Below are 25127 nucleotides of genomic sequence, written 5' to 3'. Positions count from 1 at the left end.
CCTATATTTATTTGTTCATGTTTATTTATTTACCATATTTTTACTTTCAGATTACAGTCGTCGTCATCAAACAATCACTTAAACTATAACGACTTTCGCGCACACCCGCCCATATAATATAATATATTATTTATATTTATAGTATTTCTATTTTTATATTACATATTTTTACAAATTCAGGCTATAATTTACATTTACAATTTACATCTCGTGTGTGCTTTTGTCTCAGTGGTTAATGAAGACTATTTAACGAAGGCTCAAGGCTATTTAATTTAACAAAGTGTAGTCACTCGCTGCTCACACTACCGTGATTGTATATTATGCTACGTTTATTATTTATATTTATTTTTTATATTTTATAACATTTACATAGCCTATTTATATTATTTTACATATCTTGTGTGGTGTGCGCTTTTGTCTCAGTGGTTCAAGGCTATTTAACGAATACTTTTTAATTTAACAAGGCTATTTAGGCTAATGATTATTTATATATATATATATCCCCATATATGTTATTTATATTACATAAATAATTTTCATATTATATAATTATCTATATTTATGTTATTTATATTACATAGGCTAAATAATTTTTACATACTATATTATATTATATTAGGCCTATTTTTACATATTTATATTAATTAATATATAGGCTATATGCCTATCTCGTGTGCGCTTTTGTCTCAGTGGTGCTATTTAACGAAGGCTATTTAATTGAACAAAGTGTCGCTGCTCACACTACCTTGATTGGATATTATTTATTTATATTTATATTACATATTATTTATATTTATATTTATATTACATATTTTTACATATTCATATTAATTTATATATCTCGTGTGCGCTTTTGTCTCAGTGGTTCAAATATTTAACGAAGGCTATTTAATTTAATTTATTTAAGTGTCGCACACTACTGTGCTTGTAAGCCTGCCAGACAGATATCTTTTTCGATAGCCTTTTAATGAAATTGGAATTTCAGAATCACATAGCCTACTTATATTTAATTGCCTACAATAGATTATTTATTGATTATATTGAATGAAATTTCGCATGCCCAGCTTATTTGTAGTCAATCTTTCCCAAACAGAGTTAGTACTTGCCAGTACTAAGGAGGGCTGAGGCAGGTCCAGCTCAGTTTGTTCTTTCTGAAGCCGTGTTTTTTTTTTTTTGCCAGCTATGGGAGAAATCGGTCACCAGCGTTCGACACAAACCCATGGCCCGGGCGGTGCGTTCTTTTTTTTCTGCTTTCATGACTTCTATCTCCCTACCCGCTATTGTCGGCTGCGCAACCATGTGAGAGAATTGTGTTAAGCACGTGCAATTAACCTGCTTATGCGCCTGTATTTTATGCTTTAGTAAAATTTAATTCAAATTATAGGCTACAAGACATTACACAGATACAAATGGAATGTTATAATGGAAAATTGCGCTCCCCAACTCGCGAAAGGTCGGATTTGCTCCATCTTTTGATTCAGTTTTGTTTAGAAAACCTTGAATCCATATAAGACACGCACATCATTAGACACAATCCATGTCATTAGAATCAATGAATCCATGGAATTAGACACAACGTGCACACATGTGCAGGCCAATGTTTTTTTTTTTTGTTTGTTTTTTTTTTTTTTTGTGGTGATGGCGGTGACGATCTCAGACCCGCGGTAGGCGTCACGTGACTGCGGTATTGCGGTAACCGTCCCAGCCCTACTCTCTACGCGATCGCAGAAGTGGATGGACCCAATATTTCCTCTTTCTTTTTCTGTTTTTTAAGACGAGAGTGGACAAAAAAAAAAAACATCCTCACTACTTGAAGACGGCATTTTGTATTTTTTTGCTTTTTTTTCCCGTGACGCATTCATTAATACGCATCAGACTCAGTGTGCAAGGTCTCTGTGCGTGACAAATTTTTCGGATCACGAATACGAAAAAACGCATGCAAAAATTTCGGACTCAGTGTGCAAAGGCCTTTACTCTGATCAAGGAAAATTATGCATTTACACGATCATGTGCATTGTTGCTTATTTAGCATAAACGGGTTAAGAATGTGTATGTAAACACATGATAGTAGAGTTGGGTTGTCATTTGTAATTCAGCCTCATTTGTTCTTCTAGCATGACCAAGGAGGATGAGAAGGCCTTTCCAGTGAGGGTTGCGCTGAGATGCCGGCCACTGGTTCCGAAAGAAACGCATGAAGGATGTCAGTGCTGTCTTAATTTTGTACCTGGTGAACCTCAGGTGTGTATCATAAGATCTTGCCTATTTTATTCTCTCTTTTGCATCAAAAAGTCATATCAGTACTTTGACTCATGAAATCTTTTCCCCCATTTCAGGTCATTGTTGGGAATGACAAGGCTTTCACCTATGATTATGTTTTTGACCCCACAACTGAACAGGAGGAAGTATTCAACACTGCGGTGTCTCCATTATTGTCTGGGCTTTTTAAAGGTTTGTAAACCAGTCACACTAGGATTTTGTGGATCTCTGATTTTTGCAGCCAAAAGTGTCTGGCACCATGCTGGTGCAACCAAATTCAATGGTTACACCAGTAAAAAAAATACTTAATCTATTTTTTTTAAAATACAGAATTGTGTGTATTCATTGATGTAGATTATATGCTGTACATTTTCATGTTTTTACAATTTAATTGATATCATCTATAGAGAGTTACAGGCAGGTGAGCTAAACTCTGCACAAAAGTTAACCTTTAGGGACCGTGTTGAGAAACTAATCTACTACTGAAATCAGAAACTATGCGGACAAGCAAATATTGTCATTTATATATTATATTAGAGCTGTAACTATTTGACCAAAAATAAAAACCTTGATTAATTGAACATTTGAGCTTGATTACGATTAATGAACGATTATTTCTTTTTCTTTTTTTTTTGCCCTCATATTAAGGTTGAGAGTTCACTGATAAGGTTTTTACTGTAAATATTTTCTACTTTTAAAGGTGGAATTTTTTTTTTCTAATGAAAGTGCATTTCTTTGTGATTTTTAAAACACTTGAAGGAAACGGTTCACTTTCAGCAGTTATTGTCCATGGGGCAGATGTCTGTTTGTTGTACATCAGATACAGATAAATTAATACAGTAGGCCTACATTACATTTATTTGAATGCATTAATGAGAGCGTGATTGTGTGTGAATTACTCATACCGTCTCTATTCATTATGAAGCTGTGGTTTGTAGGCTACTTACTTCAAAGGTATTAAAATATATGCCTATAACGGTTGAGTTTCTGCGCTACTCTCTGTGCGCTTCTGTCTGAGTGCTCGTTTGTCACAATATATCAGGCATTAGTTCAACATAATACACATCTGATGGTAGAAAACTTGCAGGGCTTAAACCACATACAAATGACAAGCTTTGTGAGGACGCAGGTGAAAGAGGTCTGCCTTCAGGGCGCGCGCGTTGTCAGAGACGCGACAAGGCTCTGCTCTGTGTCACTGAAAAAAGCTGAGCCCTGAACGGATACATTGTCCGTATTGTTGTTTTTGAATAGTGCACAATCTTTAAATGTTGAAATTGGCAAGCCTTTAAACGCATGTACTTGACATACTTTATGAGCACGAAAGTGAAAGCGGTCTGGCTTCGGGGCTTGCGCGCGCCGTCTGTCTGTGTGTGTGTGTGTGTGTGTGTGTGTGTGTGTGTGTGTGTATGTCAGCGCGTAGGCTTTAAGAACAGCGATTAACTGACCTGTATAAACTGAGTAAAACATGCAGTTACAATAGTGAGTCTGGGCATCTTTATACACCGATAACTGCTCCTGCATCTCTGTTTGCCTGCAAACTGCACTTGATGTGACTGACGGGGCGGAGTCACGTGAAAAACGAAATAACCGACATGGGAAATACGTCGGTTAGAGGTTCTGAATGTCGGTTTCGGTTATTTTTCGATTAATCATACAGCCTTATATTATATTAAATTATATTAAATTATATTATATTAATTATATTATATTTATATTCAGTATTCTATTTAATAGTTTAATACTATTATTAAACCTCTATTGACTTTCATTTGTTCCACATGCTTAATGTAAATATTAGGGCTGTCACAAGTCCTCTATTAAAATCGAGTACTCTATTTAAAAAAAATCCTTGATTGCAATTTACCCGTGTCGAGTAACCGTCAAAATACCAGAAGTGGCGCATTCCAAGGACCGTTAATGAACCGCATTATTAGACTGTCTCTGTCTCTTCAATTTTCAATTCAATTGACCTATCGGTAAGCCCCTCCCATCGAAAGCCAATGAGCCAATGGCAGTTGAGTATCAGTCGCGCTGGGACCGGAACTCGCACATCTTTAGGTGTCAGCGCCATAGAGATACATTGGAAAATCTGAAGCTGTCATCGGTTTGATAGTGTTTATGCTACAAAAATGGTAAACGTCGTGCCTGAGGTACTGTAACACTGATTCCAGGGATCCTGAGAGGATTTTCTGTTTGTCATACTCTCATTAAGTTACGATTTAAAGTTAGTAATTCCCTGCTGACGTACAAACTGACTAACTATAAATAACTGTTCCCATGCAACGGTGTAACGTTAGGTCAGAAACACGAAGGTCTACATTTCAGTGCATCTCTCCATATTAAACTGATTAAAGAGCACCTATCATGGCATTTAAAATGTTCCAACTATTGTTTTAGAAGTCCCCAACAACAGTTTTGCATGCATGCAATGTCAAAAAGACTTTAGTTTTCTTATAATATGCATTTATTTTTACCTGTTTTGACAGCGATTATCAAATGATTCCTTTAGTGATTCACTTTTCAAAACCCGCCTTTACGTGACGCTAAACTGCGGTGATTGGTCCGATGACCCAGTCAGTTGTGATTGGTATAGTCTGTGCAGATATTTTCGGAAACGGAACGCCCATCAAAGTCTTATAGTGACAGTAATTTGTTAATATGTGTCAGGAGTTATGAATATGAAAACCGCGTCTGTACGTTTGATTGTAATATGAGCCTCAGCTGATCTCATTCATAAAAAAAACTCTATTCTCCTCACTCACGACAAATCAACATCCCTCAGAGCTTTTAGTTCAAAAGTGTGCAGATGAGGAGATATATTGATAGATTCTCATATGTCTGTGTCAAATTTCTAAACAGAGGAGTATTTTTTTATTCAATACTTCCTCAAAATGCGCAGATATAGCCTAATCATGAGCGATTGAGTCTCTTATGTGTTGTTTTCAATTCATCCTGGCAGCCGGAGGGCGCTCTGTGCACATGTAGTCTATGTACAGACAGACGAAGAAGAACCATGTGCCATAATAGAAGTCCATAATAAAAGCTTCCTGAGATCGCGAAACATACATTTGACGACTAATAAACACTCAATCGCGACGATGTATGGTTTGTCTTCAAGCCACTTAGTCTTCAAATGCTCATCCTTGGCCAGATGAAAAGTTTGCTTTTGAGTCGCTCTTCAGAACACAGCGTCTCGTCGCCATGATGTTTTCTAGTTTTCACTGGCGTCTTGGAGCGCAATAAGTGGGCGTATCGTATTCAAATAACTTGACAAGTTGATGTCATCTAGTCAGAGAAAAAGCTTCGGTCTTCTAACGATTCTTAAAAATGACTCCGAGTCGACTCTTACTTTTGAAAGAAAATAACTATAAATACGGTGCACTGTCAAATTTCAAACTATACAGGATGTTTTTGTTCACTTAGATCTATGTTACACACTACATGAAAGGTACATTTCAAAATTCCTTGATAGGTGCTCTTTAAATGTGAATTTATGTAATCTTACCCTGCGGTACATGAACAGTGTTGATCCTGGATGTTTTCATCTGCGATCGTTTTATAGTTTAAAGGAACACTCCATTTTTTTTGAAAATAGGCTCATTTTACAAGTCCCTTAGAGTTAAATAGTTGAATTTTACCGTTTTTGAATCCATTCAGCCGATCTTTGTATCTGGCGGTAGCACTTTTAGCATAGCTTAGCATACATCATTGATTCTGATCAGTCCATTAGAATCTCAGGAAAAATATTGAAAGTGTCTTTGGTCATTTTTTTAATATTTAAATCTTGACTCTTCTACAGTTACATCGTTTGCTAAGACCAACTGAAAATTAAAAGTTGCGATTTTTCTACACCTATATGGCTAGGAACTACTTTCTCATTCCTGCGTAATAGTCGCGGATCTTCGAGGCCGTACCATGGCTGCAGCAGCGCAATGATATTACAGCGCCTGAAAGTAGCCCCAAGTTAGGTAACTTTCAATGTGACCGGCAGTAAGTTTGTGTAGTTGCAGAGAAAGTTTCAGGGTGGCAGCCGACAAATTGTGTTGTGGATTTACCTGTGATTAGCCATGGTTCTGTGTGTTGTAAAGGGCTGTGATAGGAAGTCGAAGGTGTATACTACCACCATGTTTCACAGAATACCAACTAATCATTGCGCCGCTGCAGCCATGGTACCATGGTCACAATATTGATGACGCAAATCTGCATCGTTTGGTTGTCTGTGTTTTTGATTTGATAATTCTTATATTTCCTCATTGTTTTACAATCTAAATCAAACCATTTTTCGTTCTCTTCTGTAGTTTTATGGATTTTCTTAGAGGATTTGAGATTAGATAAAGTTGCCAAATAATCAAATATATAATTTGTTTTCCACGGTCAGATTTACACCATCTCCATCGTGAGGATAAACTCTGCAGAGGAAGTTGTCAGTGAGTGAGCATACTTTTGGATGGTCCATTGCTGCCACATATTTTTCTGTGCTGGGTGGTGCAGTGTTGGCGATAGGGTGCAGGCCTCTGGGTAGGGGCTGAAGTGTAGGGCTCAGCTGAGTGTGGAGAGATGATGTTTTGTGGTGCTGCGTGAAGATAGCGTCTCGCTGGCTGAGGGGTAGATGCTGCTCTGGCGTTCTTTAGGAAGCTGCCAGGGGTTCGGCCCAGGGCCATGTCTTTAAGCGTTTTAGCAAACACATGAACACAGTCTTTATGGAGGTGGATGTCCAGTGTGGGATGATGTGCCAGGTGAACATTAGGTGAGCATTCCAGCACATCTACGTGAGATTCCATGTTTGCTTTTTGAATGGTACAAGGATGGAAGTCTGATCTGGGTAGGATGGTGGAGATAATTACTTTTGAAGTTGGGAAGGTTTGTGTAGCTTTAATGGCCACCCGTGTCACTGATTGTGCCACTCGCTCTTGTTGTGCCCTCAGGTCATTCATGCCTACATGGATGTAGGGGTGTGCGATACATATCGTCTGCGATTAGTATCGTAATTGGTGTTTTAACGATGTGCGATCTGACATTATCGAGTATATCCCTCACACACACCCAGATAGTGCATGCATACACTACCTGATGAAGTCTAGATTAGACTAATGCGGGTGCGCATTTACACACTGTTAGGCTTGTGACCGGCTCCGCTGACTGCGCGCGCGCCTCGTCTGCTTGGCACTCTGCGATGACGTCATTTCCAACATCATGGTTCCATTATGATAGATGTTTATGGTTAGAAATGCCTTGTTAATGTAATTTTCTTCATAAATTTGAATTTTTCTGCCATTAAATATTACAAAAACTACAGAAAACTAGGCATCTGTACAGATTGCAGTCTGCTGTGTAGAGGAGCAGGTTAGTGATGATGGCTCTGTCCCCTTTTTGTGAAACGTCTGCCATCAAAGTCTCTGGGTTGTTCTTCAGCAGGCTGTATTTATAAGCTTTCTTGTCCTTTACATTCTTGATGGTATGTGATGGAGAGGGGGAGGGGCTCCCCTGCAATGGCTTCCATTGTTTCGATTTGTTTTCTGTAACTCATTTTGTAACTGTCACTTTAATACTGTATGCTAGTTTTCTATATTATATTAGAATTCATTTAACAATAAATAACTTTTTATTATTATTTTTTTTAAAGTTTCTTTAGTTCTCTCATTCTTTAGTTCGGTCTCATTAATTTCCAACAGTCTTTTAAATGCAGTGTAGATGGAGATTCAATCTTGCCTGCTCTTTGGATGTGAATGATGTGGATTGATTCCAGTATCTTCTGTTCTGTCCAGTTTCCCTCCAGTTCTCATCCCAACTGCGCTGTTTCAGTGTATAATATTTCTCTTGCTTTTATCTTCAGTTTGATATAAGTTTCATTAGGCTTGCCTTACTCCAGGGATATTTAAAAATATGTGTGGATCATAACCTGCCAGTTGGTTGCCGTAACAACTCTCTATCTCTTTCTCTATCTCTCTATATATCCACTTTCCTATGTATGTGCTTTAATTATTTACATGTGTGCCTTGTAGCTTACGTGCCTCTTATGCTGAGTTCACATTAGGGATCGACCGATATGGATTTTTTAGTGCCGATACCGTTTTTTTTTTTTTCTTTCATCAGCCTTAGCCGATGACCGATAGAGGCTGTCGATTTTCTTGAGCCGATATTTGCAGGGTTCCCGCGGGGTCTTAAAGTCTTAAAGTCTAAAATTTTATTTTTTAAATTTAAGGCCTTAAAACGTCTTAAAAACGGCCAGATTTTCACCCGAGGTCTTAAATTAAATTTAGTTAGGTCTTAAAAAAAGTGTTATCCTTGTTCATTTCCAGAAACGCTGGCTGCAGAAAGTTATTAACGTTACACTGTAGCAAAAAGTATCGAATCGCGAAAGCGGAGCTCTAGAGTCTTTGCTGCGCCGCCCTCAGAGCGTTCGTTCGGTGTGTTGTAGTTCTTTCTGGGGGTGTTGGTACACGTACTCGGTGATAAAACTACAAATCCCGTGATAAATGCAATTACCTGCCCGCAAAATACGTCTACATTTAATAACGTTGTATTTTTCTGGACAGAATGAGGCAGACATGCATTGTTTTCTATTCTATACAGTGATAAAGTCTGCACTCAATCAGCACTGCATACCTTATTATTATGACAATAGTGAAGGCTTGAAGAACTCAAATACACCATAGCTTGATGCAGTTGTATTTATTGTCTTCGTTTCATCAGTCAAAGCGTTTCTATCTTCAGTTTATCCTACATCGCTAGCTTCACATTAGGGCTAAGGATTACTTCTCTGAGGGAAATGTGGAGTTTCTGCTCGAGGGCGCCCTCTGGCTTCAGTATGAATGAAAGTTTGGGTAACAAATATGAAAAAAAATACTTCTCTCTAAATAAATTTATATGACAACCCATATGTTTTTCTCCAATGTACAGTTTTTCCCCCACAGTTTCATATTAAATACATAGACTTTAAGAAATTTATATCACAGATAAAAAGCACAGAATTTTTTATTTTATTTTATTTTTTACAATAAATCTTTAGACCCTTCTAATGATTGTCATAGGCTGTCTGCATATTAACAGGTAACCCAGCAGGTTTTTTTTGTAAAATAAGTTTTCTGTAAAATATAAATGTTATTTTATTAGTATTATTATTATATTGTTATATTTATTCTTAAATACTCTATTTTTAATTTTTTAATAATTAAAATGTTATTGTAATAGTAGTATTTATAATTTTGTTAAATATTTGTATTTATTGAATATAATCATTATTATTAGTCTCGTTAATATATAAACATTAATATATAAAATGTTATATGCATACATTTTTCATTTGTAAAAAAAACAAAACAAAAAATTAGCATTTTAACCAGAATAATCGCAATTAGAAATCTTCCCCAAATCGTGCATCCCTAGTTTATCCTATCTCCTTAGTGCATCCCCTGTTCAATCTCTATTAGGCTATTAATATGCTGTTTTGTAATCTATTCTATTTGAGGGCAAGTTTGTTTTAGCCTATTTTTATTTTGGGCCTAAGGTTTTGGGCATTTGGCACGTTGTTGGCTGTGGAGGGTTACTAATGTCATTGCTTTATTGCTTTTTTTATTGTTTCTTTGATTTAAATAATTTTGGTAATGCGTCGTATAGGTCTTAAATTTCAATCTTTATGGTCTTAAAATGTCTTAAAAAGGTCTTAAATTTGACTTTCTCAAACCTGCAAGAACCCTGTATTTGGAGCCGATACTGCTTTTGCTCCCTCAATTTACATCATAAAAATGACACAATGATCATGATAACAATTTAAAATTTACAATTTAAAAAAGGAACATTTATTGAACAAAAAAAAACTATATTTAACAAATAGTAAAAACAGGTGATGTAGAACAAGAAAAAAAGAGTTCAGTGGTGAAAATAAATATTTAATCATAAATAAAATAATTACACTATTGCACACAGTATCAACAAGCAAACAGCATAATAAAGTGTACGCTGACTGTACTATTCTTAATTTTAAAACTATTTACAACCTAGTCATTTAACTTAATCTCTTGTAGAGCAACACCGCGGTAATTCAGAAAAAAATCTCCCAATGCTCCACGTGAAACTTCATTCTTTCGACCTTTTACCATTGTGTCAATTCTCAATTGATTTTGATTAATATGCACGAGGGAGGGAGAGCAAGAGAGTTTGAAGACGGTGAGAGCTGCCCTGTGGACGCCTGTCTGTAAATAATGTAGGGAAAAAAATATTGGCCAACGCAGCAGCCTGGTATCGGCCGATGCCAATACACGTAAAATTAGCAAATATCGGCCCAATATATTGGTCTATCACTAGTTCACATTGCATTTTTAGAGTTGTCAGATCACTATCCTTTTCACACTGCATGACTATCTGGGGTAGCATTTAGTTGCTGCTGTGTTCACACTGCATGATGCATCTGCGACAGGGGGGTTTCACATTGCATGACTTTACAATAGGAAGAATTGCCAACAACTCTGTCTGGTCTGCAAACTACATTTCACATCCAAACACTTGCGAGAAGTGATAAGGAAATAAAAAAAATCCTCCAGTTCACACAGCAGGATTTTGAATCACAGACATGTCCAAGTATTTAGCATGCCAAATATCTCACAGGTGTCGGTGACTCATCTGTGACTCATCTGTGATTCTCTCAGATCGCGTCCAATTTGCCTCTAAATGTCTGCGATTTCGCAAAACCTGTCAGCGAGTGAAAATGTGTGAACTCCGCATTAGAGCGGCTCCATTAAATGCTGCTCATAACAAGCGTTATGAATCACTGAGTCGATTCAGCAGTTTGAATCGCCAAATTTCAGCAGTTTGGCGGTTTGACACGCGATCCAAATCATCATTCGGCTCACTGATTCATAACGCTTCGAAGCTTCATGATGCTTTGTTTTGAAATCGTCATCACTATGTAAGTCGTTATTTAGGGTTTTTTTGCGCACAAAAACTATTGTCGCCGATTCATAGTTATTTTAGAACCACTGTAGTGAGATGGACTTTGTAACGACGTCTTTAGTACCTTTTAAGGGTCTTGAGAGTGTAGAGTACCATTGAGCCAATGGAGGACATTCAGAGCCATCAGATAAAATATCTTAATTTCTGTTCCGAAGATGAACGGAGGTCTGACGGGTGTCGAACGACATGAGGGTAAGTAATTAATGACAGAATTTTCATTTTTGGGTGAACTAACCCTTTAACTAATATTAACTAATGATCATTATTCTAAAGTGTTATCAAATAAAAATGATCATCATAGGCTACAGAACAGATAGTATTTCATTTCAAAAGTGCATGCATGTTCTTCTTTAGGCTACAAAAAGAAGTATTTCGGCTTTGTCACAAGTTAGTCTGTTTTGTTCTCATCCGATCCAACATGTGAGAAGCTGAGCTGAACAAACGCTCACTCTCTACGCTTGTGCAGGGCGGAGAGGTTAGCTCGCGCAACTTCAGCTCGCGCAGGAAAGCGGCTCTTCATTCCCTTCAGCGTATCTCCTTCCCTCAGTTCTCCAGTTTCCGTTTGTAACACACAAGTGACATGTTCGCGAATGATTGCAATATAGGCGTATGTGCACGCAGGCGCACTTCCGGATAAATCGGCAGAAAAATACAAAGAAGACCGGTTTTTGGCTGGTCAACCGGTGCATCCCTAATTGTGTTCTCCAGTGTTGGCAGGTTTATAAATTTACCTTACAAATCTAATGAAATGGCGCACATTGCGTTCCCAGGTGAACGTTATATAAGCAACCCAAAGTCACAGCATATGCAGAGTCGAAGTTTGAGGTGCTAAACATATGTAAAATGATAACAGTTCATGTGGAGCAGAACGGAGCTGCTCTGAGACGCACGTAACCGACACGCATGTAAATTAAAGGGGTGGTAAACCACGATTTCACTATTCTAACTTTAACTAGCGTGTAATGTTGCCGCTTGAGCATAAACAACATCTGCAAAGTTACAACGTTCAAAGTTTAAAGCAAAGGGAGATATTTGCTTTTAAAGAAATCAGTTTCTAAGGACTACAGCAAACGGCCAGTAGGCGACTACACACATTCCTCCAGGGTTGGTGACAGCACCAGCCTCAATATTTACATAAACCCCTCCTCCGTTAATATTAAATAAGGGGGGGTGGGGCCATTTTGTATCGCTGTTGTTGTGGTATAGTGGTATAGGCAGGAGTGGTGTTGCTGCAATGCCGACGAAACAGTTATTTTCATCCGGATTGCAGGTCTGGGGATGGGCGTTTAACATACAGCATGGTCAGGTCTCCGATATATGCTGCCCATCATAAAGCACGAGAAGGAGGAGAAGACTGGAAAATGTCACATAATGGACAATATTCGTCCATTGCAATTCATGAGCGGTTCAGTGTGAATGCACGACGGGCGCGCCTCCCGCTGCACATTTCACGGAGGAAAACATCCACAATCTTCGCGAGTTCAATGCCGGATTTGCACCTCGGCTTGTCCTGAAAGCTGGATTTACAAACAGAAGCTGGTTACGGGCCACAACCTGTAAGTCTGATTTATTTTTCGTCGATGTGTTTTCCTGTAATTGGTTAATTGTACGTTGTAGCAAGGAAGTAAACAGATGACAAAGCTGTTCTGCAAACCAGTCTGTTAAATGCTCATTCATTATTCATTATTATTCGTTATCCGACAAACACCTAACGTTACAAACACCTAACGTTACAAACACCTAACGTTAAAATCTCAACAGCGAACTTGGCATTAGTGTAAATGATTCTTTAATTAGAGCTGTTATGTATTGTTTATCTACTACGGGCATGCTAAACATGATTCTGTGTGTGATTTGGCTACTAGTAAAGCCAGTGTTTAGTGTTCGTTTTGGGTTAATAGTTCTTGCCACAGATATTTGGCTATAATCGTTCTAAAAATACAAAAGTGCCAATCAGTAGCGATCACTATAGATCCGCAGTCTTTACTCTTGAGGACTGAACAGGTTCTGCTCGATCATCTTCACTAAAATGTTCTGGGTCGGATTCGGGCTCAGATTGGTATGTCTTTATTGACGCCATTGTTTCTAATACTACCAAAGCACAGTCTACCGGGAAAGGTAAGGGGCGTGGCGTTTCTGACAAACGTGCACTAGGCGGTTAGCGAATCACAACACACTGGGCCAGCGAACCAATCTGAGCCCATTGTGTATTTTTGAGGGACTGGCTTCATAGAACCCGGAAAGCATCAGACCGTTTTACAAGGAGGGACAGAGCAGTGTAGAATAAAGGTCAAATATATGAAAAATAATGCCATTTTTTTAAAAACGATGTATGAACACATGTTACAGTGCACCCCACAAACACAATCAAGCCTTCAAAAGAATGTGTTTTACCACCCCTTTAATATTAAAGCCGCAGCACATACATTTTTTTAAAATTGAATTTGTGAATATACAAACGCACTATATATTATGGTTTTATAAAAGGTTTTAATATTGTGCGGCCTTAGAAAACGATCTAATAATGCGGTTCTTGGATTCTTATCTGTGAAATGCGCCACATTTCACAGGGATTTTGCTGGTTACTTGACACGGGTATATTGTAATTAAGGATTTTTTCTAAAATCGCAGAAACGTCCCGGAAATCATCAGCGGAGATGATCCCTTATCAGACTGCAAAATTATCAAGACATATGCTTCCTTTATGCTTTGTCGAGAGAGACCGGTTCAAGTACAGAACACACAAAGCAGTGTTAGAAACTTTGCTTCGCACACTGTTATCTTTGTCTCTGCAACGTCTTGTCAGCGGAGCACGTTTTCTTTCCCGAGCATGTGGATGATATTGTTTTCTCAACATGAACATGTGACACTATATAAACATATGCTAACTCGAGTGTATTCGTTCTGCACGATAGATATAATGTAAGCTTGTGTATATTGCCTAATCGTAAGTGTCAAAAATTTGGAAAGGAATTAAAAAAATTAACGTCTTTCTCGATTTTAAACTTAATTTAAATAAATGAAATGTATTCTTTAAAAAAAAAAAAAAGTATGAGCCCAAATATTTAAATACAACATTTTTGGAGTGAGAGAACGTGACATTGCAACGCAATTTGCATTTGTGGACTTAAGGACACAGACACTACATTAGAGAATGAGTAGTAGTGGAGGTAGACTTTTAAAAATTGTCGTGTATTACACAGTTAAAAACACATTAGGATGGTCAACACTTACTGTGTTATGAACTGCCATAGCCGCTCTTACGACCTGTGTGGAAAACGTATCTCCAATGACACATACATTTTTCAGTTTACCAGCTTGAAAATATCAAGAGAAGGTGAAAGTATAACTTTGAAATGACCAACTTAACCAAAAGGTGTCTTTTTATAATTTGTATTTATGTATTTATTATTTATAACACATATTACAGATTAATAATTTCTGAACCGCTTGAATGTGCTCACACCATAAAGGTATGAAACGCATCTGGAAATCTCAGTAGAAGGAATCTTGTACTTGTATACAAATAATTTCAAAGCTGCATTACGGGCCATAATGTTATCCCTTAATGCTTTAACGTTAAGGATTTGGGGCGATATGTTGATTGAAATCCACAGGCTGAGATCAAGTAATATGTATTTATTATTTTATATATCAGAAACTGACTTTTGCAGTTTATTTTTAATAGCTTAACTAAAAAGTGTGAGTTTTAGTTAGAAGGCGGCCGTATGATTTCTGATTGTATGAAATGTGATGAATATGTGCATTGTCCTGGCCGCACGACTGAGCGCTCATGTACGTAAGAGATTCAAATATTACTCCATTCATTCTAAGTGAGTGCAAGCAGTTCTTAAAAAGGATTACTGTAAATAGTTGGGTTTTTTTCCCCCTCTGATTTGTATTTATCATTGTACGCTCCTGAGCGTTGCCTAAAACATGGCGGCACCTACCCATAATACAATGTGCTATGACGTAGTTTCCTAAACTCCATTGTAACGTTTCAGATATTTCACTATCGAGAAATATCGATATTTGACAACACTAATGTGATCCCAGTCCAGTGGGGGCAAGGGGAGGGCGGATCAATCAAACTCTGGTTTGGACCAGGCGATCGAACCACGTGTGAAAGCGTCCTGAAAGGATAGTTCACCCAAAAATGGAAATGGTTAGCATTTACACTCATGCTGTTCCAAACCCATGATATTTTTTCTTCTGTGAAACATAAGATATTGAGGAATGTCACACATAAACATTGATCAGCCAACATAAACAGAAGCTCAACTGAACCGTCTTCACGCATGAGAACAAATTTCTTGCGGAATCTCAAACGGCAAACGTATGAAGATAACTATATTAGCATCCACACCAGCGGACGATATCGTTCTGTTCATTCTAAGTGCGTGCTTGTCCACTGCTTTAAATGCTCAAGCTTCTTACAGCAGGATGGATTCTGATTGGCTGTCAATGTTTTTATCGTTCATCAGCTGGATAAAATTGTTCTGAAAATGATTCAACGATATTGTTTCTCTATATCGTTATAGTTATAGCTGTGGTGTGAATTCTGCTCTTCTTTAATATTAAGAACACATTTTTAGAACTTTATCGTTATCGTCCTTTGTGTGAGTGGGCCATAACACACGAGAATGAACCTCATTGGTAGGGCTTACATTTACATTTATGCTTTTGGCAGACGCTTTTATCCAAAGCGACTTACAGTGCCCTTATTACAGGGACAACCCCCCTGGAGCAACATGGAGTAAAGTGCTTTGCTCAAGGACACACTGGTGGTGACCGCTGGGATCCAACCAGCAACCTTCTGCATAGCAGTTCAGTGGTTTAAGCCCACTAGACCACCATCCCCACCATTGCTGTGCGATTAATAGTATTTACGATTTAATTTTGGCTTTCAACAATTATGAAAACAACAAGATAATTGTGCATTCTGCCCAGCGCACCATTTCCTTCACAGCTGTGCGCTTTCATTTGTCCCTAAGCCAAACTTAACATTCAAATCAGTTGAATAAGTGACTGATGAAAAATGCAGTCTACTGTTGCTAAACTGCGGGACAACCTTGATTTAATAAATGGTTATTAAAAGCGCATTAAGCCGTGAAAGAGACTCGGAGCATGCGTAAGCGAAGGATACTACGGGCTTCAGAAATGCGCCTAAATGGTCAAAATAGCCTACACCCAAATATGTTGAAATACCGTTTTGGTAAGTATTCCTCATAAACGCAGTCAGTTGTCTTAAGTGAATGCCATCCATCCATCCATCTTCTTCCGCTTATCCGGGGCCGGGTCGCGGGGGCAGCAGTCTAAGCAGAGATGCCCAGACTTCCCTCTCCCTAGACACTTCCTCTAGCTCTTCCGGGGGGACACCGAGGCGTTCCAAGGCCAGCCGGGAGACATAGTCCCTCCAGCGTGTCCTCGGTCTTCCCCGGGGTCTCCTCCCGGTTGGACATGCCCGAAACACCTTCCCGGGAAGGCGTTCAGGAGGCATCCGGAACAGATGCCCGAGCCACCTCAGCTGTCCCCTCTCGATGTGGAGGAGCAGCGGCTCTACTCCGAGTTCCTCCCGAGTGACTGAGCTTCTCACCCTATCTCTAAGGGAGCGCCCAGCCACCCTGCGAAGAAAGCTCATTTCGGCCGCCTGCATCCGGGATCTTGTCCTTTCGGTCATGACCCAAAGCTCATGACCATAGTCATGACTCACACTCATTAAGTGAATGTAAACAAAGATAAAATTACACTTTTCTTTTGAATGAATAACTTTTGTAGTTTTTAATAAGGATTACTCCATTTAATGTATACAGCAGTTATTTTACATTTGCCAATAAGACTGTCTGCAAACGCGCTGTTAGGTACAAGCTTATGTCATCTGAGGCTAAGATCCAAGGCATAATTAACATCAATGTACTTCAATGTAAATGTGACTGTTCATTGTTTGCAATCACAGGTTATCATGCCACCGTTCTGGCCTATGGACAGACAGGGTCAGGGAAGACGTTCTCTATGGGCGGCACATACACTTCGGAACAAGAGAATGAGCCTACGGTTGGAGTCATCCCACGAGTAATACGAAGAATCTATCAGGAAAAGTCTAAATGTGCAGACTGTGAATTTCTGCTTGCTGTATCTTACCTTGAGGTATAGCTTGCATCCCATGTTGTCCTCCTTTATGGATTTAATTTATGAAAGTCAATACTCATTTTGTGTTATTCAAGGGTGGTGTTTTTATTTATTAATTTTATTTTATTAATTCTTAGATTTACAATGAAGAGATACTGGACTTGCTGTGCACGTCAAAGGATAAACCTGTCATCAGTATCAGAGAGGATCCTAAAGACGGCATTAAAGTGAGTTTTACAACCTATAATCATGTGGAACCACAAAGTATTTTGGTAGTATGAATTTGAACTTGCAATTGACCCCATTTATTATCTATTTATATCTATACTATTTACTATCTTGCTCACCCTCATGTTGTTTAAAACCTTTGGCCCTGTTCTTAGCTCGGTACTAGATATTTTTTGGATCCGATCACAGGTGTGGTCAGCTGAGTCATTTACATTTACATCATTTACATTTATGCATTTAGCAGACGCTTTTATCCAAAGCGACTTACAACTTGGGGGTACAATAAGCGATTGGTCGTGAAGAGTCGAGTGAGCGCAGCAAGTGCCTGAAATACTTGGTCCGTGTACATTTCTCAGTGTAGCACAGGCTAGAGTAGGGCGGGAAAGAGGAGGAAAAGAGGAAAGGAATTTTTTTTTTTTTTTTTTTTTTTTCATCATAAGTGATTTTCATCATCACTTGTCATCACTTCCCCATGGGAAGTCATCACTTCCCCATGGTATTACTGTGTCTCAAATACATTTCCTGTGACCACTTTCATTGAGAGCCTCCCCTCTTATTTCACCCTACATCACTCATGTTAAAAAAAAACAAAGTTAAAAGTAGGGGTGCACCGATCCGACTTTTTCAGTCCCGATACCGATACCGATGCCTGGGCTTTGTGTATCTGTCGATACCCGATACCGATCCGATACTATTGTTGAATTAATAATAAACTGTATATCTTCCACCTTATACCTTCCTTGAAGAGACTAAAGGCACCAGACTTTACTAACTAAACATAACTAAGACAAAATAACAGATGAATGTAAAGTGTTGAATTCTTATTTATTTAAAAAACAATTGTGCTTTCAAATCTAAAATAGAATGTAATCAAACTTCTTTAAATAAATAAAATGTAGCAGTGGAAACAAAAAACAGTCAAACATACAATAGTAATCTGACAGTTACCAAACATTTTTTACACTACAGATCATTGTTTTGGTATATAATCATATCAATATTAAAAAGTAGCATTACAAATTAACAAATAGTCTTAATTTTCTGCCATATGCAATTTAATAAAAATGATCAGCTAGCTAATAACAACTTTGTTCTGGTTTCACCTCACTCCTGTCTAAATGATTGTAGGCTAGGCCTATTTATTTTACTACACATTGTCAACAGAAATAAGCTGAAATACTGTTGATAATTAAAAATAATTCTTACTACCCACTCTTGCTTAATTGGGTAAGCACTTGTGTTCTCATTTCAGATGCGTTCTGAGTAAATTAATAAACTGATTCATGAGTTCAGTGTTGGACAGATCAGTTGTTCTAACCAGTCGTTAAAATGATTCTGTTCAAATGAGTCATCAGGTCACGAATCGGACATTAGCAGACACGTTGTGTGTGAATCCCGTCTGTAAGAACATCGCGAAAGATGTCAACACAAAGAAAACACTTCATAACTGAATAAAATTTGTCTCCCGTTTATTGAAAGTATGCTGTATGTCAGCTGGTAAGAGAAGAGGCAATGTTTTTTGAGCGCAATTCACAACCAGCGATATTTCAAGGACAAATTTGTCCGAATGTGTCACGTGCAACATGGTTTCGGTCTTCCGACCTTTTGATTTGGATTAATATGTGAAATATGAGAGAGCTAACGCTGATTATTTTGAAGACCCAGAGAGTGTGCGCGGGGGAGGAATTCTCTGATCGGTCTCTCTGTCACTCAGTCACAAGCGCAGCATCTGTTCTACATCGCTCGTAAATCACAATAACTCATCAAATTAGGCTTTGGCGGCCGTCAAAAAATGTTCAATGCAGGAAAAACCCTGACTTTGCAGTAATACCACCTCCCCTCGAAACATTTAAGTTACTTTGCAGACATTGCGAACTAGTTCGCGTGGCAAGCGTGAAATATCTCCTCCACACAGCCGAGTCTCTTCTAGCATGCGACACACGTGAAGCTGACGAATGACGTCGGTTCTGCTGCGACGGAAAAAAACACCTGGATCGGCTTGTGGATCTGTTCATTTTTCCGATCCCCGATCCAGCTATTTTGTCAGTATCGCGGCCGATATCCGATCCTAATATCGGATCGGTGCACCCCTAGTTAAAAGTTAGTTCACCCAAAAATGAAAATTCTGTCATTAATTACTTACCCTCATGTCGTTCGACACCCGTCAGACCTCCGTTCATCTTCGGAACAGAAATGAAGATATTTTAGCGGAAATCTGATGGCTCTGAAAGGCCTCCATTGGCTCAATGGCACGGTTCACTCTCAAGACCCTTAAAAGGTACTAAAGACGTCGTTACAAAGTCCATCTCACTACAGTGGTTCTAAAATAACTTTATGAATCGGCGACAATAGTTTTTGTGCGCAAAAAACCCCCTAAATAACGACTTATATAGTGATGACGATTTCAAAACAAGGCCTCATGAAGCGTTATGAATCAGTGAGCCGAATGATGATTCGGATTGCGTGTCAAACCGCCAAACCGCTGAAATTTGGCGATTCAAACTGCTGAATCGACTCACTGATTCATAAAAATACAAGCTAATTTATTCCACACAAATTAATGACCACACACAAGTAATGTCCCACTTTAGCCTACTTAAACACATAAATTGTATGAATATGACTAATACTGATGATAAAGTAGCCACCACACTAGTTTATATTTACAAAATAACTGAGAATAAAGTGGCATTTTGGGGTTCTGGAAACAATAGTTACCATGGCAAATACACAATACCAACATTAACTGTTAATGAATCATATGTCTGCTCCTGATAAACAGAATGCATGCAAATACTTTCCATTTAACACACACCTTTTTACCTGTTACGTGATTTATTGGTACTTTACTTTTATTTCATGACTTGCGTTGCATGATCGTAGTTTCTCTTGCGCTTAATAATATATGAAGTGATATACAGCGTGCGCTGTAAATACAAATACAGCTCTTGTTAGTAGTTAAAAGTGTACTAATTATTACTATTTAATCAAATATCAAGGAAGGAAAAAAGAATGTGGCATAAGGTGAAGTGAGAGCTGGGCTGGGGCAGCAGGGGGCGGGGAACGTTCGGTTCGACATGAGAGGATCGCGGTTGGAACCGTAGGTGGTGTATCGTGGTTTCTCGGTTCGGTTTGAATGTCGTTACACCCCTAATAAATACTAATTTCTACGATAATTGTTTCTCTGGCTTTCCGTTTGTTCCTTGTCAGACTGTATGAACATGATCCCCGCTGTAAGCCATGTCATACCGCAAGATCGAAGTTTTCATTAATGTCAGACTGTACGATAGTCAAGGTGCGTAAAAAAACCGGACGCACGCAAGAAAACGTGTCCGGAGTTGTAGATATATCAATCAATGACTCATTCGGGGGTGGAGAACTGCATTACACACAAGATTGAAATGGTGGCTACAAAGAAATCTCTAGTGCTCATTTTGGTCATAGTTTTGAAGCCCTTTGAACGAAACTGCATTGATTTGGACCTTCAGCATTTTGGTTGCCATTGAAGTCCATTGTGTGGAGAAATCCTGAAATGTTTTACTCGAACTTCATTTCTTTTCCACTGAAGAAAGATAGACATGAACATCTTGGATGGCATGAGTGTGAGTAAATGATCAGGACATTTTCATTTTGAAGTGAACTAATCCTTTAACTAATTTTAACATTTCCGTTACAAAAAGTATTTTTAGTGTTACAAAAAAAAGTTGGCCATAGGAGTGCAAAATTTATTTGAAAAGTTAAGGAATTACACTGGTTCGAACTAGGCTACTGTACTGTATATGTTTGATTTTATTTTGAAGTGTTTGGGGCATGACTTTTAATGGTGAACCTTTTGTTTTTGTAGTGTATAAAAATGTGAATTTAGATTTACCAGCCAATATATTGGTTATTGGCTTTCATCGGTTATCGTATCGGCCCAAATTTTCATCATCGGTGCATCCCTAATGATTTTGAAGAGCTGAAGTCGTAATTAAGGTTAAAATAGAGAATTCCAATGCAAAGAGGCAAATTAGTCATTTTGTGGCTGGAAAAATAATACATTTCATTTGTAATGCCATGGTTTACCCACTGGTGGCTCTTTACTTTTTTGAGCAACTAGATACATGTATATTTATTATTGCAGATCATAACTGCTTACTTATTCTTAGGTTTTGCATTTGAATACATATTTAGACATGATTAAACACTAGATTTCTTTAAATGTGTAATTTTAAAACGTTAACTTGCATCCTAATATTTCTTAATGATACTTATATAAGCACACGCAAGTGAATATTAATGAATGCGAGCAAATATAATATAACCCAAGGAAAAGTTTAAAATAGTGCTTAAAAGGTACTAATCTGTGGGAAACACTGGTGCGACCCTCTTTACGCATTGTTTTGCTAATGTTTGAGGCTCCTTTTAGGGGAAGGACTCTGATAGTGATGCCATGGAAAATGATAGAACGTAATATATGAATCAACCCAAATTAGCTAGTGTTTTGATATACTTTTACCCCCGCACTGTGGATTTCACCTGCATTTTTGCTGGTTGGCGGGTGTTAATGTCAAACCCTGATTGTGGGAGAGTGAGAAGTTGGCTACAAATCTGGGCTTAATGCCTAGCCGCTGCTGCACTGTCCACAAGGAAATCGTTTTTGAATGCATCTTTAATTCTCATGTGTCCTGTATGACCATTGGTGTCTGTTTTTGTTTTCATGGTCTAGATTGTAGGACTGACAGAAAGGAATGTGTTCACTGCTCATGAGATGGTGAGCTGTCTTGAGTTGGGAAACTCTGCACGAACCGTGGGCTCAACAGCCATGAACGCAGCCTCATCTCGCTCTCATGCCATCTTTACCATATCACTGGAGCAGCGACGCAAAGGAGACAAGTAAGTAAACTTAGCATATGCTGTTAAACTAAGCAACTTGAAATGGTTGTTTGAAGGCTGTTAAATTTGAGAGTTGGCTGTATATGATGTTTATGGTTTTATAGAATTATTAGAGCTACACTGCAAAAAATGATCTTCTTACTTAGTAATTTTGTCTTGTTTCTAGTCAAAATTTCTGAAAATTATTAAATCAAGATGCATTTACTACATAAGTAAAATGACAAGATATTTTTCTTGTTTTTTTTTAAATAAAATAAAAATTAAGTGTTTTTTTCCTAAAACAAGCTAAATTATCTGCCTATATCATAAGCTACCAATTATCTGCATTTTTTGCAGTGTACACAATTCATGGAAATATTAGGGCTACACAATTAATCGGAATAAAACTGAACGTGATTTGGCAATGGTTGCTTTTTAAACATTTTTTATTTTACTTTTATAAATGCGCAGCTTGTCAGTGAAGCACAGCTCTGTGGTCAGTAGTAAATGCTGCTGCATCTGAAAGCCAAAGGGCGCTCTCACACAAACTCCAAATATGCCCAGCAGAAGTACGATAAAGCACATTGTACCAGGAAATCCCTACGGGCCTCATACTATCGCTGTAGCTGAATAAACTGAAGATTGAAACGCTTTGATTAAACATGACTAAAACAATATATGGATTATCTGAGTTCAAGCCTTCTCGGGTATTTTCATGATGATAAATTGATATTTATTCTGCAATGCTAATTGACATACTATGAAATATTTTGTGCCTTATTCTATGTAAGAAGCCACAAACATCTCAAAGAAGGATGTTATTTCAAACACTCAACTGACATTATGACGTGAGATAATGTTTGTGGTTTACACAGAATAAGGCACACAAAATACTAGGGCTGTGCATCACCAACAATGTCACGATACGATACGCATCACGATACTGAAGTCACGATACGATATGGATCACGATATGGATCAATTTGGAATTAAATTTATTTTGAGTTTAGTAACGGTGATATCAGTTTTTCAGTTATCACAACTGTTATAACACTGGTTATTCAATAAACAATTTTGTTTTTGTCATTAAAAAAACAATGAGTTAAATGAAATAAATAAATTGTCACAAAAAAACTTTGGAAAGGCTCGCTCCAATATTGATTATTTTAGATGTATTTCAGGTACAATACATGGCAAATTTTTGAATGTAAAACAAATCTTGGAATAAATCTAAAATCTAAAGTCAGTTGTACTATAATATTAAAGGTAAAAATGAACGGATTTGTACAAACACTTAAATTACACAATTTACAGTAATTTTTTTTTATAATAATAGTTATAATACTAACTTTACAAATGACATAATCATATTTCTACTCCAATTCGTTTATTTGAAATGTAAACATTTAAATGATGGCTGTCATAAAAAACTTGCCAGATTAATTCAAACATGCATTAAATATTGAACAACATTAAAAATTATAATGAATATGGTGCACATATTTAGCAAAATGCTGCTCTCTAGAGTCAATTTTTCTAGCTGACCAACGAAAAGTGACACTGGATATGTTTTTTTTCTGAGGTAAATGTGATGTTACATGACATTGTTTACAAGCTGTTTTACTGATACCTTTCCGCTTTTTAAACACTGATCGAGGTCGCTTCTCTAGAGCTGAGCTGCGCCAAAGCGATCTCACGACACTGCGCCAAAACGGTATTTATGTTTTTGAATTTCGTAATAAAATGGATGTAATTTGAAATCTGAAACTTTGTTTTATATCAATAGCAACAAAGCAATTAACTGAAAACTTCTCCACTTTGAATGTCTTGCACTGCTGCTCGCGTCGCGTTGGTTACATTCAAAAGCACATCGCGCATCATCAGGAGTTCATGACGATGTATCGTTGTATCGACATTCGGAGCACAGCCCTACAAAATACACTCAACTGACATTATGAAGCGAGTTTGGAGTAAAAACATGTTATTAAATGTTCTGTTTTGTTGGACGAGATTCATAAATGAGTTTCAGTTGCTTATAACATGCATTTGAGAAAGCTACACTTCTAAACAGTGTGATCAGAAGTAAATGCTGCTCCATTTGAAAGCAGAGCCATGCTTCACTGACAAGCTGCGCATAAAATAAATCGCAGCCATTGGGATTTCACAATCGCAATAAGCCAAAATGGTTTAAGTGTGATTCCGGGTTCATTTTGATTAATTGTGCAGCCCAAACATATATACCGCTTGTGTTTGAAAGATGTGCATAAGAAAAGTGATAAGCTTTTTTATTTTTATGCAAGAAGGTACTAATGGAAGTAAAGGTGAAGCGAATTTTCAAAGAAAATGTATCCAGGTCTAAAAATGTAATTATGGTGAACTGCTAACATATAAAACTGTAAAATGTTTGGTTGAAATTGTTAAAAAAAAGAAAATAAATTAATTAAATAAAATGAGAAATTTGTTGTTCATAAAGGAGTGATGTCATGGTCTCCAAACTGCACTTGGTGGATCTCGCTGGATCTGAAAGACAAAAAAAAACTAAAGCTGAGGGGGATCGGCTCAAAGAGGGTGAGTGCAATCAAATTCATTTTTATTTATATTAGTCCCAGTTTACTTAATCTTGGAGAAATAAAGGGGTAAAAAGCCCATCATTAAAGGGGTGGTAAAACACATTCTTTTGAAGGCTTGACTGTGTTTGTGGGGTGCACTGT

The 25127-nt window shown here is 37.7% G+C and overlaps 1 protein-coding gene across 1 annotated transcript in view; it reads left to right on the top strand.

Annotated features, from left to right (window-relative positions):
• The window catches only part of kif4 (kinesin family member 4), a 116000-nt gene that overhangs the window by 17251 nt on the left and 73622 nt on the right, over positions 1-25127 (top strand). Inside the window, exons 2-7 of the mRNA XM_079834417.1 lie at positions 2115-2238; positions 2334-2448; positions 17162-17352; positions 17472-17561; positions 22271-22437; positions 24890-24984. Of these exons, the coding sequence (XP_079690543.1) occupies positions 2116-2238; positions 2334-2448; positions 17162-17352; positions 17472-17561; positions 22271-22437; positions 24890-24984 (781 nt within the window). The 5' untranslated portion in view covers position 2115. The remainder of the gene's footprint in view (positions 1-2114; positions 2239-2333; positions 2449-17161; positions 17353-17471; positions 17562-22270; positions 22438-24889; positions 24985-25127) is intronic.

This window comes from Gobio gobio, assembly GCF_949357685.1.
Source record: "Gobio gobio genome assembly, chromosome: 14".
NCBI lineage: Eukaryota > Metazoa > Chordata > Actinopteri > Cypriniformes > Gobionidae > Gobio > Gobio gobio.
Note: the sequence above shows the minus strand (reverse complement) of the source record. Positions and strands in the feature narration are given on the sequence as shown.